This window comes from Hippocampus bargibanti, linkage group LG18 (assembly GCF_051943395.1).
Source record: "Hippocampus bargibanti isolate YZ-2025 linkage group LG18, ASM5194339v1, whole genome shotgun sequence".
Classification (NCBI taxonomy): domain Eukaryota; kingdom Metazoa; phylum Chordata; class Actinopteri; order Syngnathiformes; family Syngnathidae; genus Hippocampus; species Hippocampus bargibanti.
The window spans coordinates 9,748,054-9,762,281 of NC_142751.1; the positions used below are offsets into that span (position 1 = coordinate 9,748,054).

Below are 14,228 nucleotides of genomic sequence, written 5' to 3' on the forward strand. Positions count from 1 at the left end.
GTGTATGGAACACAACAACATTAGATGAAGGGTTGGGCATCAGGACTTCAACGTAGTCGGTTCGTACTGGAGATGCGGCTGTCGGACCCTCAGCAGATTCCTGTAAACACCAGCTTGTGAAGGAGCATTTGCTCATTCGGAACAAGCTCTGTCATGTCGTCCCATAATGGCCTTCCCAATCTTTGCCTAGCCGTTTCAACTTCACAGGTTCTTTCTGCTCTGCCATTGGGGCTGTGCTGTCTCAGGAGCACCAAACACCAATCACCAAAGCAGAGACAAAATGGTCCATGTATGAAAGAGAACTGTGAGCGATCATCTGGTCTGTCAGACATTTTAGGCATTATCTCTACAAACAACCTTTCATTCTCACTACTACCCCCAGCTTCCCTTTCCACTTCAAGGTTATGCAAATCCAGAATCCAAAAAAGCATGGATCAACCTCGAGTGGCCACAAACAGTTTTCCACCACTGACTTCTCCCATTTGATTTTTCAGCATCTCGAGTAAACGTTTTGCTTCTTGCTGGATCACTGCGAGGTTCACGGGGAGACACTGTTTTTGCTGGTCCTCCAGCCAAAGCACAAGTCGTCTTTCCATCTCTAGCATAACACCGCTGTTCTGCTTGCTTATGATGGTCGATTTCATGTGGGGAGATGACTTCACGTGCTCCAGGATGCGATCTTGATCCATGATGATTGTTGCGACGGCAGAGCGGCTTAAGTTGAGCCGATGTTGGTTGGTGTTTCTCCCCGTTTCGATCACCTCACTATGTCTAACTTGACATCCATGGTGATGGCTTTCCTTTTTTTTTTTTTATGTGTCCGTCAGAAGGCACCACCTTACCTTTGGGAGGCATTGACTGAGACCTCACCATTCCCAAAAGTTGCCGCTGACATCTTGGAATTGCCAGTCACCAGAAATGCCAGGAATGTCTAAATATGTCAACCTCTACGCAATTCTGTATCAAACGTTCAACAACTGTGGCCAAATGCATCTTTGAGAACTTCATCAGAGAATGTGGGATCCCAGAGAATCTTCATACAGAGTCAGACCTAGTGAAACATATTTGTGGTCTCCTGAGAGTGAAGAGGACAAGGACAGCCTTAATGTGACGGTACGGTGGAGTAATTTAACCGGACACTCATCGACCAGCTATCCAAGACCCTTCTCCAGCAGTCTGAAGAGTGGGACGACTGCCTCAATCAGGTGGCCTAAAACACCAGCCCTCACTCCTCCACTGGATTCACCCCTTTTTCCCAACACATGGTCGAGAGGCTCGGATGCCAGTCCACGTCCTGCTCCCCTGCGATGTGCAATCCTCAATCTCCACATCTGCCACTTCAGCTGATTATGCAGTACAATTAACTGAAAAGTTACAATCTGCCTTCAGGTCTGCGACTGTGAACAGTGATCAAGCTCATGTGCGACACAAACATCAATTCGATCGACATGTTAACCAAACTCCTTACGCCCCAGGGGATTATGTGTGGTTCAGTGACCCGACTACCTCACATCAAAAGCTGTCTTTACACTGGAAAGGGGCATTTTGTAATTCTGAATTGTCTTGGATCTACTGAAGAGGACTGACCTACAAGATCAAGTGTCTGTGTGATCCACCAAGTAAAGTTCAAACAGTCCACTAGGACCAATGACGTCCCTTTTACACCGCCCTAAAGACAGTGCCTTTGGATACCCCATCAGCATCTTTGTGCCACACACCAAATCCACTTCTGGCCCGATCAGAATTATCAGGTGCTCTACCTTTCCAGATCTTCAGTGACCCTGAGCAAAAGCCTATCTGACAGTTTATCGCCTTGTCTGGGGCCACTGGAAAGGCCTCAACCTCCTAATGCAGACTCATCTGTGGAATGGCACCGACATTTGTGCAAAAATAAGCTTAACCCTGCATGGCTTCCAAGTAAGCTGTTCCTCAGTGTGTTCTCAAGTCTCAGGGGCACTTGTTAGACAAGAAGCTGAGCGTGCAGCATTGCTGGAATGTCGTGCAGCAACGAGAGGAAGTTGAGTTCTGTCTAAACCTTTAATGGTACCATCCCCATTTGAAAAAAATAACCCTCCAGCCGCAGAAACAGTTTTGGAAATTAACAAGAATATCCATTTCAACATGGTTTGTATGATAGGGGTTGTAATTTGTTGGGTTGTACAAGTCACTTAATGAAACTCACAATAAGCTTTGTAATTCCCAGAATGCTTTAACAACGCAACCAAATGGAATAAAAACAATATGGAGTTTCAATAATTTGATGTGTACTATAATTGATCAATTGATTGGTGTAGTACGATATATTGTTAAATTGAGATTTTTTTTCCCCCCTCTAGTGGTCTAAGTTAATTTCATTGATTTTATTTGAAGTAAGCTATGTGCTTCTTCAATATTCAGAATTTGTTTCTTGTATGGATTTTTGTAAACAACAATATTTTCCCCGATATACTTTATTTTTCAATATTTGTTATGTATTATTTGTACAATTGTGACATCTGGTTGCCTGTTCCGATGACTCAATTTGTTTTCCCTCAGCCATCATGAGTGTAAGATTAATGTAGATTTAGTGATAAACGGATGATCTCTCCTATATATGAGATGCATGCGTCATTGTTAGAGTGAGAGAGGTAGAACGACGTAGGGAGGGGGACCGGAGGGGGCTGACGTGCAGAGTGCTGTGTCCAACTGCGCGGTGTAAGTCAGATCAGCGGCATCATCATCATCATCACCACCACCGCCATCATCAGGCAACATGGCCAAAATCACGTGTCCGCCTCCCGTCATGACAGCCGGGTGGCCCGCGTAGCACCGCCGCCATCACCTCTTTGCGGTCCGGTCCACCATCCTCTTATAGGGAATTGATGAGCAGTGCTCGGCGCTTCACCTTGCAGCAGAACGCATGAAAGGTAGGACAAATATGCTGATTAATTTTTCCATTTCAACATCACTGTCACAAGAGACTCAATTTTAGAGTTGTATATCAAATTCTTCCTTTGTATGGTGCTATGTTAATGTTGGATTTGAGCCTATGTTGGATCCTAATTTGCATGTCATGAATAATTGAAAAGGTGCTCGGGTAAACAACAGTGGAGGTGGGGTTTGTTGGTTGGAGGGTAATGATGAGTCCTACCTTCTGACCTGTCTGAGCTCAGGGACATTGCTTCTGTCCTCCATTGCAAAAAGGAGGTCAGCCTCTAATTAACAATACTCAGAAAAAAAGAGGTCAAAACTTAATTCTTCAGACCCTATTTGCAGACTCATGATGGGATCATCAGTGGTTGTCTGGGGGTTCGCTCGGTGGTGTCGGATAGAAAAAAATATCATCAATTAAAAGAATTGGAGACTCCACTGAAGTAAAATTGACTAGTGGTTTGCATGTCTGTCTCATAATTCTTGGTTTGAGTCTCAGATGAGTTAGGTACTGTGGGGAGTTGACTCTTAATTGTCCTTAGGGTTAGCATATGTCGCATTGCACCTGATCTGCTTCACAATTTAGACAGGAAGTAATCCACTTCAGATCTTGTCCCAATTATCTGGTGTAGAATCCAAACAGCCTCAGATTCAGTCACTGGATAGGAATGTGATCAGATTATTGTGTTTGTCTTTTGATTTAGTGAAACGGCAAGGTTATTTTTTTTACTCTGATCAATTGTATGTTTATAATCATGAGGTAACAGGTTCTCCTCTTTTGCAGAATTAAAACCAAAAAGGTAACAATGTGTTTCCTGGATGTTGTTTTGTGCAGGGCAATGGATCACACAAGGCAGAAACCACCCACAGCGCTTGTGCAAGTCAGACCCTGTGTGCAAACCACGCCAGGTCCAGGTCCACCTCGTAGACAACCGGTCATTGGACAATCAGGGACTTTGCAAGACAACCACCCAGCACTAAATCCTCCTGCGGCGAGAGACCAAATGCAAATCAAGTCTGGGTCATCCCCCGTGACGCTGACCAACATTAGTCGACCAAGACCTACAGCCCTCGGAACAAAACTTTCTCCCAGAGCCACCGGAATCCCGCCCAAGGATATCGATTTAATGCCAGTCTTCATCCCGGGACCTCACAGTGTCAACATGCTGCCTCGTTCCCCGCCAGAGCCCACATCGTCTCCTCACAATCCGCAAGCCTCCCTGAGCCCCAAATCAAGCCTCAATCCTCCACCACCTCCCAACCCAATACAAGGGCACAGTGACAAGAACATCGGATCAAGAACAGATCACAATGACTTCAGGTAAGACTGAACCGATTGACGTCTTTAGAGACACCTTGTCTGTTAAAAACTGTCCGTTTGGCCATTGGGTAGAACTCTCAATGTTCTGTTCGAATGCAGATGCAGTCGTGCAAGATAATATGCTGCGCCTGAAGGCGTCATATCAATCAAAACGCCTTTTTCATTTTACAATTTCTGGGAGGGAAGGGGAGAGAGACAGAGGTAGAGAGAGTGAGACAGAGGTAGAAACAGCGGTAGAGACAGGTAGAGAGGCAGACACAGATGCAGAGTGAGAGACGGAGGCAGAGTGAGAAGTAGAGTGAAAGAGACAAGTAGAGAGTGAGACAGAGGTAGAGACAGACGGGCAGAGACTGAGGTAGAGACAGAGAGGCAGAGACAGAGTGCGAGAGACAGAGGTAGAGTGAGAGAGGCAGAGAGTCACAGACGGACAGGTAGTCAATCCACTTGTTCAATCAGAACAGAACCAGTACCTTTTTAATACAATGCAACTTGCTTTAGAAGCAGGGACAACCTAGCAGGAAAATGGCTGCCGCAGTCAATAGAAAATATCTGCACACCCCCTCATCCGTTTACTGATGCTGCCCCAACTGGAACAGTCTCAATATGTTCTTTTCCTTGTATTATTTTATATGAAATGTTTACCATTGTATCAACTTCACCCATTTACGCTGACAGTGTTCATAAGAACACAGATAAATTCATTAAATAAAATCAAAATAGAGTATCAGATAGGTTCAAGCAGAGTATACAATTAACAATATTATATGTAATTAACAATAATTAATGTGACAAGAAACAACATTAATGCATTTGAAAAATAATTTATCTGAGTTCATATGAACACGCTCGGTCTAAATGGGTTAAGTGTATGATTCCTATTTATTTATGATTTTGCCAAGTGACAATGATGGAGTCAAGCGGTGAATGAGACAAAGTATGGCGCCACTCAAGTGAAACTCTAACCCGAGGGTGTTGTAGTTATGGTTTCCTCTTGAGGGTTGATATAAATTTGGGGAATTAGAATGTTTAATCCCCTCGACATATTACATCTAGAGCGCACAACAAATTGATGAATGACTGGTTTTCAAATATGAAGTCTAGAATAATGACTGTTATTGTGGTTTACATACGACAATTTGACATTTTCGTTTGGACTTCAGCAAGCATTATGGAATTTCACAAGTTTGATTTGCTTTTGCGGGCCGAATAAAACGATGTGGAGGGCCAGATTTGGCCCCCGGGCCTTGACTTTGACACCTGTGCGCTAACTTATATAGTATGTCTATTCTGACTTTGTGTGTCTATATGTAAGACATGTACTGAGAACAGTCCCCCTGCCATCCCGGAAGTAAAAAGAAAAAAAGGGATTAATACTATTAATACTGCTTAACCTCAACCTCTCTATCCAGCCACACTTAACGCTCGAGCGTCCACTTTGACTATGATCGAAAAGCTCATCTGGCGCTTTGACTGTCACAGGGTCCACATCGCCACATGGAACGTGGGCTCGGCCGTCCCACCGGATGACGTCAGCGCTCTGTTTGAGCCCAATGTGGCGGATGGCAGCGTTGACATGTTTGTCATTGGGTAAGTGGGGTGATGATTCCAAGGTGCCCACTCAACAATCTGTCCCTCTTTTGAATTGGTGGGTTTTTTACACTGTCACTGTGCAGGCTTCAGGAGGTGAATTCCATGATCAACAAGCGACTGAAGGATGCTCTTTTCTCGGATCAATGGAGTGAGCTGTGCATGGATAAACTCAGTCCATTTGGATACGTCCTGGTTGGTCTAGACTCATCTGATTTACTGTATTTATTTATTTTTTTTATTTTTATTAACTCACTTTGGGAAAAAATATCTTCCGGTGGTCATAGTTCCAACACAAATCAAACAAAACTTGCAGTGGTGCCTTTATGTACTACAAAAAATGTAGGAATGCAATGTGTTTTTTTAACTCATTCACTGGCATTCACAAATTTATTCAGGAATTGAAAATATGACAGAGCGCTATTCCCAAATTTGTTCGAGTTTTCTTTTTTTTCTTGTTTGGGTGCCAATAAAGCACTGGCCATGGCCTATGGCAATGTTTTTTTCCACAAGGGGGCAGCATTTCCCTTTTTTCATGTTAGTGCTTTGTTCCAGCTTCAGCTGTTGTTAAAACCCTATATAAATCAAGATGAAAGTATTGCATTGTATTTTGGACACACACCCTTATTTCAAGGTCATATAACTCCAGACTCATTTAGTTTAGGAATTAACTCGTTTTTTTTTTCTGATGAAAGAAAATAGTCAGTTTTTTGCCCTGTATTGAATGTTTATGTCGTCCTAAAACTCAATATTCTGTGGGTCCTGGAATTCCAGTGACAATGACAAAAACCCTGGCACTCGAGTAGACACATTTTTGCACATTTCTGGCTGTGAATGAGTTAATGAGCAGAATACATCCATATTTTTGAATAAGAATATTAAGAATTCCATTATTTTTGCCAGTTTTTGTTTCAGTTCTGTAGACACTAATTAATAAAATGTATTATTATTATTATTATTATTATTATTATTCATCTTCTTGTTTGTACGCCATGCCCACTAAGAAGCAGGTTAAAACTCCAGACTGAGCCAAATGAATATTAGTTCATCTTTACAGAGGATAAAGAATATATTGATGTGAATATGTTTTTTTTTTCTGTCTATGGGTGTTACTCCATCTGTTGTGTTTCTGTATCCATTGCTTAAAGGTATATTTACACTGTGACACCGATGCTATTTGGAATTTCACACAAGCGGCACTTGATCACTGAGCCAACTGTTACATTATATAGATGCATGGATTGCCATGCACAAATGCGCATTCCATTCAATTTGTCTATACAGTTTAAAAAAAAATAATTTGAAAGAAACAAGAACATCTCATGATGTTCTACTTTTTGTACATCTTTGTGAATCGTGCGTTAATTTGTGTCACTCTTTTTGCCTGCAGGTAGCATCACAGCGCATGCAGGGCGTGTTGCTGCTGGTCTTCTCAAAATGTGTCCATCTTCCATTCCTCCGAGGCGTACAGACACAGAGCACCCGTACAGGACTCGGTGGATGTTGGGTACGCGCGAGCCACATGCTGTTCATGAATTTACGACAATTTGCCATCATCCGGAGCCGTGAAATGAGCAGGCTTTGAAAAGTGGCGCACGCCAGCAGGTGTTTGCGAGTGCGTATAGGGCAGTGTGTGTGACCTTCTGTACGGCGTCGATGTCGGCGTCACACCAGTGATGCTGCAGTCTCCTTCGTTTTTAGGTCAGTGCTGCAGCGGGCGTCTGGCTTGCTGCTTTGAAAATAAGAGCATCTAAAGGGCGCAGACTGACGCCAAGGTTGTTGTGTTGAGTCAATAATTAATGTTGACCATGGCATCATTTACATATTCTCAGGTCGCATTTCCATTAAAGGACAACCGACACCATTTTTTTGTTTCCTAACTGACATCAGAAAAATGTTTTATAGCATCTAAAATACCCAAAACACGCAGGCTTATTTTTTTTTTTTCGTCAAATGCAAAACACCAATAAAAAATGACTTAAAGTATCTCAAAACTACTTCAAAATGACCCCGGAGATGTTTCAGAAGGTCCCGCCCCCTTGTTCGTGACGTCACGCCAGGACGTCTTGCCTTGCTCGAGAATCAAAACAATGGCCATAAACCAATATATATGTATTGCATTGTATTTTGGACAGCCACCCTTATTTCAAGTTCAGATAACTCCAGACCCATATAATTTAGGAAATAACTTTTTTTTCTTATGAAGGAAGAGACTCTAATGTTTGTAATGCTCTGCTGAATATTTATGTAGTCCTAAAACTCCTAAAATATTCGGTGAATCCAGGAATTCAAGTGACAATGACAAAAGACCCTGGCACCGGAGTGGACACATTTGTTCACATTGTCTGGCAGTGAATGAGTTAAATAATGCAAGATAATCAACTTTTGTTCCTCATGGATTTTTAAATGTTCATCCCCAAAAAATACACTAATGAGGTTGTTTTGCTTTGTGCGCTCTCTGCAGGGCAACAAAGGTGGTGTTAGCGCAAGGATGACCATATTTGGACACCCCGTATGCTTCCTTAACTGTCACCTGCCAGCTCACATGAGGAACCTGGAGCAGAGGATGGAAGACTTTGAAAGCATCCTTCAGCAGCAGCAATTCGAAGGAGGGGCCGCCACCGGGGTGCTGGATCATGAGTGGGTCATGTTTTTTATTTTATTTTATTTTTTTATGTGCACCAGAAAACCACATGTGAATGCTCACCATAACATGTTCTGTTTCTCTAGCGTTGTGTTTTGGTTTGGAGATTTAAATTTCCGAATTGAAGACTACGACATCCATGTAGTGAAATGCGCAATTGACAGCAATAAGCTCCCTCTACTGTGGGAACGAGATCAGGTGAGGTTCACCAACATCATCAGTATCAAATAACCACACTGGTGTTAACGTCAGGAAATGACATTCAAATCCATTTTCATCTTTTATTTTAACCTGCATGATCCTGCGCCACATCATGGCCAAGTACTTAACCCATTACCTTTTTTTTCTTGCTCTTTGGTTTCATTTTAAATCTATCCCTGTTGTGTTTTACTAGCCTTGTCCATGCTAGCGCTAAGGTTCGGAGTCCAAATTTGCATGAGAGGCCACACACAGCTCTGTGTTTTGAAAGGCGCTTATAAATTAAATGTATTATTATTATTATTATTATTATTATTGATGACCTGACTGCTTAACACAGTGGACACCAACTTTTTTTGTCCCATGGACCGGTTCAATGTCAGATAATATTTTCAGGGACCAGCCTTTAACATATGACAGTTAAATACAACTAAATAATGCATGAAAACTGGAGTATTTGCTAAACTGAAATAAAAAAAACACAAGGAACTGGCCGCAACAAACTTTGGACTCTGAGGTAGCAGCGTACCTTCAAAATAAGATATGCAGCAAATCCAAAGTATATGAAAAATACAGCTCACTGTCACCGAATATTATGCAGCTTCTGGGTTTCATTTTAGGAGTAATTTATCACGTGACCGAGAGGCGCTCCTTGACCCTGCATTAAAAGTGACATATTGTAGCCAGACAATACGGTAATTTTCCAAAATTAAACGTTTTGGATTCCAAAATGAATAAAACTGATGACAAAATGAATACAACGGAAGTAAATAAAGTTGTATTCTTTCTCTGTGGCCCGGTACCAAATGACCCATGAACCGCGTTGGGTCAAGAAGATATCCCGAATGTTGTTGTTTTTCCTCTTTTCATAATAATAATAATACATTTCATTGATAAGCGCCTTTCAAAACTCTCACGGTCACTTTCCAGTCACAGGATAAGTTTTTTCTGTTTTTCTGTCACACTCAACTCCAGAATAACTCAAATAGAAAGCTAGGTATCTAGCTAATAGCTAGCTAGCAAGATAGCTAGCTAATAGCCAGATAGCAAATAGATAGCTAGCTAGGTAGCCAGCTAGGTAATGTATTTATTTATTTATTTATTTTGGTTGTCATTGTTAATTCTGGGATGTCATTTATTTTGATTTTTAGAGTGAGAACGACAAAAACAATGTTCTCTTATAAAAGTGGTTGAAAAATTCTACTAATAATTGAGAACTTTTCTGTAAAACTAAACATAAAAAGAGTGCATTACACTTTGTGTCAACATGCAACTTTCACAAGGTTTTTTTGTCTTGTGTCCAGCTCAACATGGCCAAAAGCACAGAATCCATACTTGAAGGCTTCCTGGAGGGTCCGCTCAAATTCCCGCCGACATATAAATTTGATGTGGGCACAAACACCTATGACACAAGGTCTGTCCGGCATCATTCGTACGAGTTCAACCTTTGCCCTTTCATTTCATGACATTTGTGCAGAGAACCTAACCACTATTTTTAATGTTTCCGCATGTGATTCAGCGCTAAAAAGAGAAAGCCCGCATGGACCGATCGGATCCTCTGGCGCCTTCGCCGCACAGGCACACCGGTTCCTACCCATAATGCAGCACTTCAAAGGGGTCTAACCTCCTGGTTGGGCGGCGCAACTAGAGTGACGCAGCGCACTTACGAGAGTCACATGGTGTTTACCATCAGTGATCACAAGCCAGTGTCGGCCATGTTTTCCCTGGACGTGCGTGAATGTTACATTTTTGAACACGGCAATCACATGAGATCTAAATGTTTAATTTTTTTCTTTCATAAAAATGTTTGTTTGTCATAGTTCCCATACAGGGTAGACACGCCTCTGGTGGAGATGCAGGCCAACAAGCAATGGTTCAAAGTCTCCGATGCGACAGTCAAATTCACTTTCGCATGCAGCTATCACCGCAGTTCTTGGGATTGGGTAGCGATATATAAGGTAGAATCAAAAAAAATGTTCATCTGATTGCCTGCGTCGTCACTTTTGACATTTATGTCTGTCCACAGGTTGGATTCAGACACTACAAAGATTACCAAGCATATGTGTGGGCCAAGGGGGAGCATTCAGGGCAGGTGGGACACATTTTGTATATTTCTTATTTCTGGTATCAGCAATCATTTTTGCCTCCACCCCCTTTTTTCCAGGTGTCTTTTTCAGAAGAGGATTTACCAAGAGATGATTGTGAATACATCCTTGGCTTCTTCAGTCATCATATGAACAGCATTGTTGGATTGTCGACAAACATCCAGGTATTGCTATTACATAAACATTACAAAACATTACCTGTACAACCAATGCCATTTCTTATTAAGTCAACCACCCCCAAATTTTCTTTCCGATATGTTCTACGCAGCACGGACAAAAATAATGCTCTGCCAAGAAAAATAATTTGACTAAAGGGACACATTGAACTAAGGTGTGTCCTCTCATTAGCATCACGGGTGTCTCAATCAGCCTGTTTAAAAGGGGGAGGGGTGATAACTGCTGTTTGATAAGATGGAAGCAAATGAGAGATTTGTCCTTGCTTAGACTAAATATTATAATCGAGAACACAGGTGTCAAAGTCAAGACCCGGGGGCCAAATCTGGCCCACAACATCATTTTATTCGGCCTGCAAAAGCAAATCAAGCATGTCAATGCTAAAGTCCAAACCAAAATTTTAAATGTATGTAAAGGTAAAGTTTTTGTCATTGTCACTCGAATTCCAGGACCCACAGAATATTGAGTTTTCGGACCACATAAACATACAATGCACCGTAAAAAATCTTAGGTTCTCTTCTTTCATCAGAAAAATAAGAGTTATTTCCTAAATTATATGGGTTTGGAGTTATATGAGCTTGAAATGAGGGTGTCTGTCCAAAATACATATTGGTTTATATGGCGCTTTAACAATGGCTGAAGCTCGAAGAAAGCGCTAAAATGGAAAGAAGAGAAATGCTGCCCCTTGTGGAACAGAAAAAAGATCCGGCTAGCGCTTTATCGGCAGCCAAGCAAGAAAAAACAAACCTGAACTAATTCGGAAATGGCGCTCTACATCATATTTTCAATTCCCGAATACATTTGTGAATGGCAGCGAATGAGTTAATAAGATCCATTCTCTTCCTGCACAGATCAAACTTCCGATCCACAGCCCATCAGCACACCGCTCCGACAGCTCTGAGATGAGCTCGGAAGACGATAGCACCCTCGTCTTGCTAGCTCCAAATTCCCGCAGCCCGAGCCCCAAACCCTTGAAGCATCATCACTGCCGCCACCGTCGCAGCCGCAGCCCCGCCGTCCCGACTCTTTCGTCCAATCCACTGCCCTCCCTGCAAGGTCTCAGCCTGTGTCCTCTTCCCAAAGAGACAGGTTGCCGCTCACCCGGTTCCAACTCTAAAAAGGAACGGCTATTTTCCACCGGTTCTCTGTCATCTCCATCCGTCAGCCCTCTCAGTCCCCGGAGCCCTCTGTCGCCGGGCAACGGGGTCACTGCACCGGAGGCACTGATTGCCGCCATATTAGGAGAGCATGGGCCTGCTCAGGTAAGCCCCATGGAGCTCAAACAGATTGGACATGCAGGGAGAAACAATCCGACATAGAGAAAATGAAGGCTGAACTATGTTATGTGTGAGTAACAAGCAACTTAAAATGTGTTTATCTGGCAGTCACATCCCTCATACAAGTGCTTTAAAGGACAACCGACGCCTCCGGACAAGTCGTGTCCATAGTTGTGTCCGTAATTTGTAAAATCACTTCAAATGACTTCTACTGAGCGTATTTTACAAAGATTCCAACGCATATAGCTATATTTTACGTTTTAAGACTCGCGCTGAATATTGATGAAGTCTTGTTTTCCAGTTGGTGACGATGCCTGACGTGACGTCACGTCAGGAACGCCCCCGACCGAGAAAGCGACACACAATGCATTTTTGGGTACTTTTTTTGGTCTGAAAACATTGTGTTGATCCATGTTGATGGTGAAATTAGTAGGAAAACACATAAATAACGCCGTGGTGAATCGTGTGTTGCACCAAGACTATTAGTTGATACTAGTTGACACAAATTCCCAGCAGACAAATCAGCCCATTTCCAATGGAGCTTGGGCGCCATCTTGTGCATTTTCTGGGGGCTACATTGGAGTCCAGACGCCTCAAAATGATACGGAAGGACTTCTTTAATCGATTGCAAACATTTATGCTTTCCCCTTCAGAACTATTTGAATCATATTCATAACTAGATGAGTAACAAGAAAGTATCTTCTCCGAATCTGAAGCCATTGTTTTGATTCTAGAGCAAGGCAAAGACGTCCTGGTGTGACGTCACGAACAAGGGGGCAGGACCTTCTGAAACTCGCCATTTCCGAGGTCATTTTGAAGTATAATTTAATTTAAAGCAGATTCTTTACTTACAGACAGTGTACACTTACAGACACCTACACTGTCTGTAAGTAAAGAATCCTATCACGTCCAATTCTAACCCAATTAGTTTTTTTGTGTGTGGTTTCCTTGAAAAAAATCATTTGTTTACATTCTTGGCTGTCTGTGTTTGCTAATAAAGACTGAAAAATAGGACATATACTGTTTGTATACAGCTCTATGATCTTGGAGTGAACACAGCAGCATCACGGGTCAGGGGTTCAAATTTCAGCCACAGGCTTTGTCCAGGTACCCTGATTTCTTTCCACGTGTCAAACATGCTTGTCAGCTGTTGTCCATTTGTGTGAATCATGTCTGTATGTGCTCTGTTGTTTACAAGTTGTAAAGATAGTCTATGCTGTAATTTGGACTTTTGTTCTGATCAGCAGCAGATGCAAAACAGTGTTGACAACTCAGATCCATAAAAATCTAGTTGCAGTAGATTTATTCATCCCGTTTATTTATTTATTTTTAAACTGGAAGGTGAGACGATTTTGGATTAGACAGATTGGCAGGCAAGATAAACTTCACTGGATAAAGAAAAAGGAGCAATTATATCACCAGATTAAAAAGTGTTTCATATAAAAAGATCTGAGGTTCATTTGTTTTTTTTTCATGTAAAGGTTGTCCCATAAAATAAATGTACCAAGAGCTAATTACAGTATAGGTTAATCTGTGAGAAATTATATATTAAAAATAAGATATCGATGTCCACGCCGCTATCTTTGTTTGACATTTTTAACAACACGCCAGAGAATTAAGTTAGGAGCAGTGTTTTCTGGATATCCAGGCAATTCAGACTAAAATATCCGAGCAGCAGAACGCTTCAAAAGTCGTGACACACACGTAATCGTTTTCATTTTGACAGACGCAGGGTCAAAATTTTATATTTTTGCAATTTATGTCTCAATATTCTCTTGTCATTCCAGTTGACAGAGGAGCAGCTTTGCTCACTGATCAGAGATACCTTGTTCACGCGAAGCCACGGAAAAATGTATATTGAGGAAGTCTGCACTGGACTTCGGTATCAACAAAAGTTATGATAGATTTCTGAGCATCATGATCTCCCACAACCTGAAGTGGGCCGCCTTTCTGTCTCTGATAGTCCCAAAAACTGTTGACACGCGCACACCCATCTGCGCCACATGGTAGCA

At 42.1% G+C, this 14,228-nt stretch overlaps 1 protein-coding gene and 1 pseudogene across 2 annotated transcripts; one reads left to right on the forward strand and one right to left on the reverse strand.

Moving 5' to 3' along the window:
- Positions 1-89: 89 nt before the first annotated feature.
- Positions 90-873, reverse strand: LOC148884521 (putative CENPB DNA-binding domain-containing protein 1; annotated as a pseudogene).
- A 1,893-nt stretch (positions 874-2,766) lies between these two features.
- inpp5ja (inositol polyphosphate-5-phosphatase Ja) lies at positions 2,767-13,650 on the forward strand. Of its 2 annotated transcripts, XM_089020053.1 has the most exons (13): positions 2,767-2,906; positions 3,746-4,231; positions 5,711-5,818; positions 5,905-6,013; positions 7,209-7,325; positions 8,283-8,458; positions 8,549-8,660; positions 9,965-10,074; positions 10,180-10,390; positions 10,481-10,618; positions 10,687-10,752; positions 10,825-10,929; positions 11,791-13,650. In XM_089020053.1, the coding sequence occupies exons 2-13, from the start codon at positions 3,750-3,752 to the stop codon at positions 12,256-12,258; spliced, it is 2,202 nt and encodes a 733-aa protein (XP_088876179.1). In that variant the 5' UTR covers positions 2,767-2,906; positions 3,746-3,749; the 3' UTR covers positions 12,259-13,650. The 2 variants fall into 2 exon arrangements, with proteins under 2 accessions (XP_088876179.1, XP_088876178.1); XM_089020052.1 differs by having other exon boundaries at positions 10,687-10,929.
- The last annotated feature ends 578 nt before the right edge of the window (positions 13,651-14,228 follow it).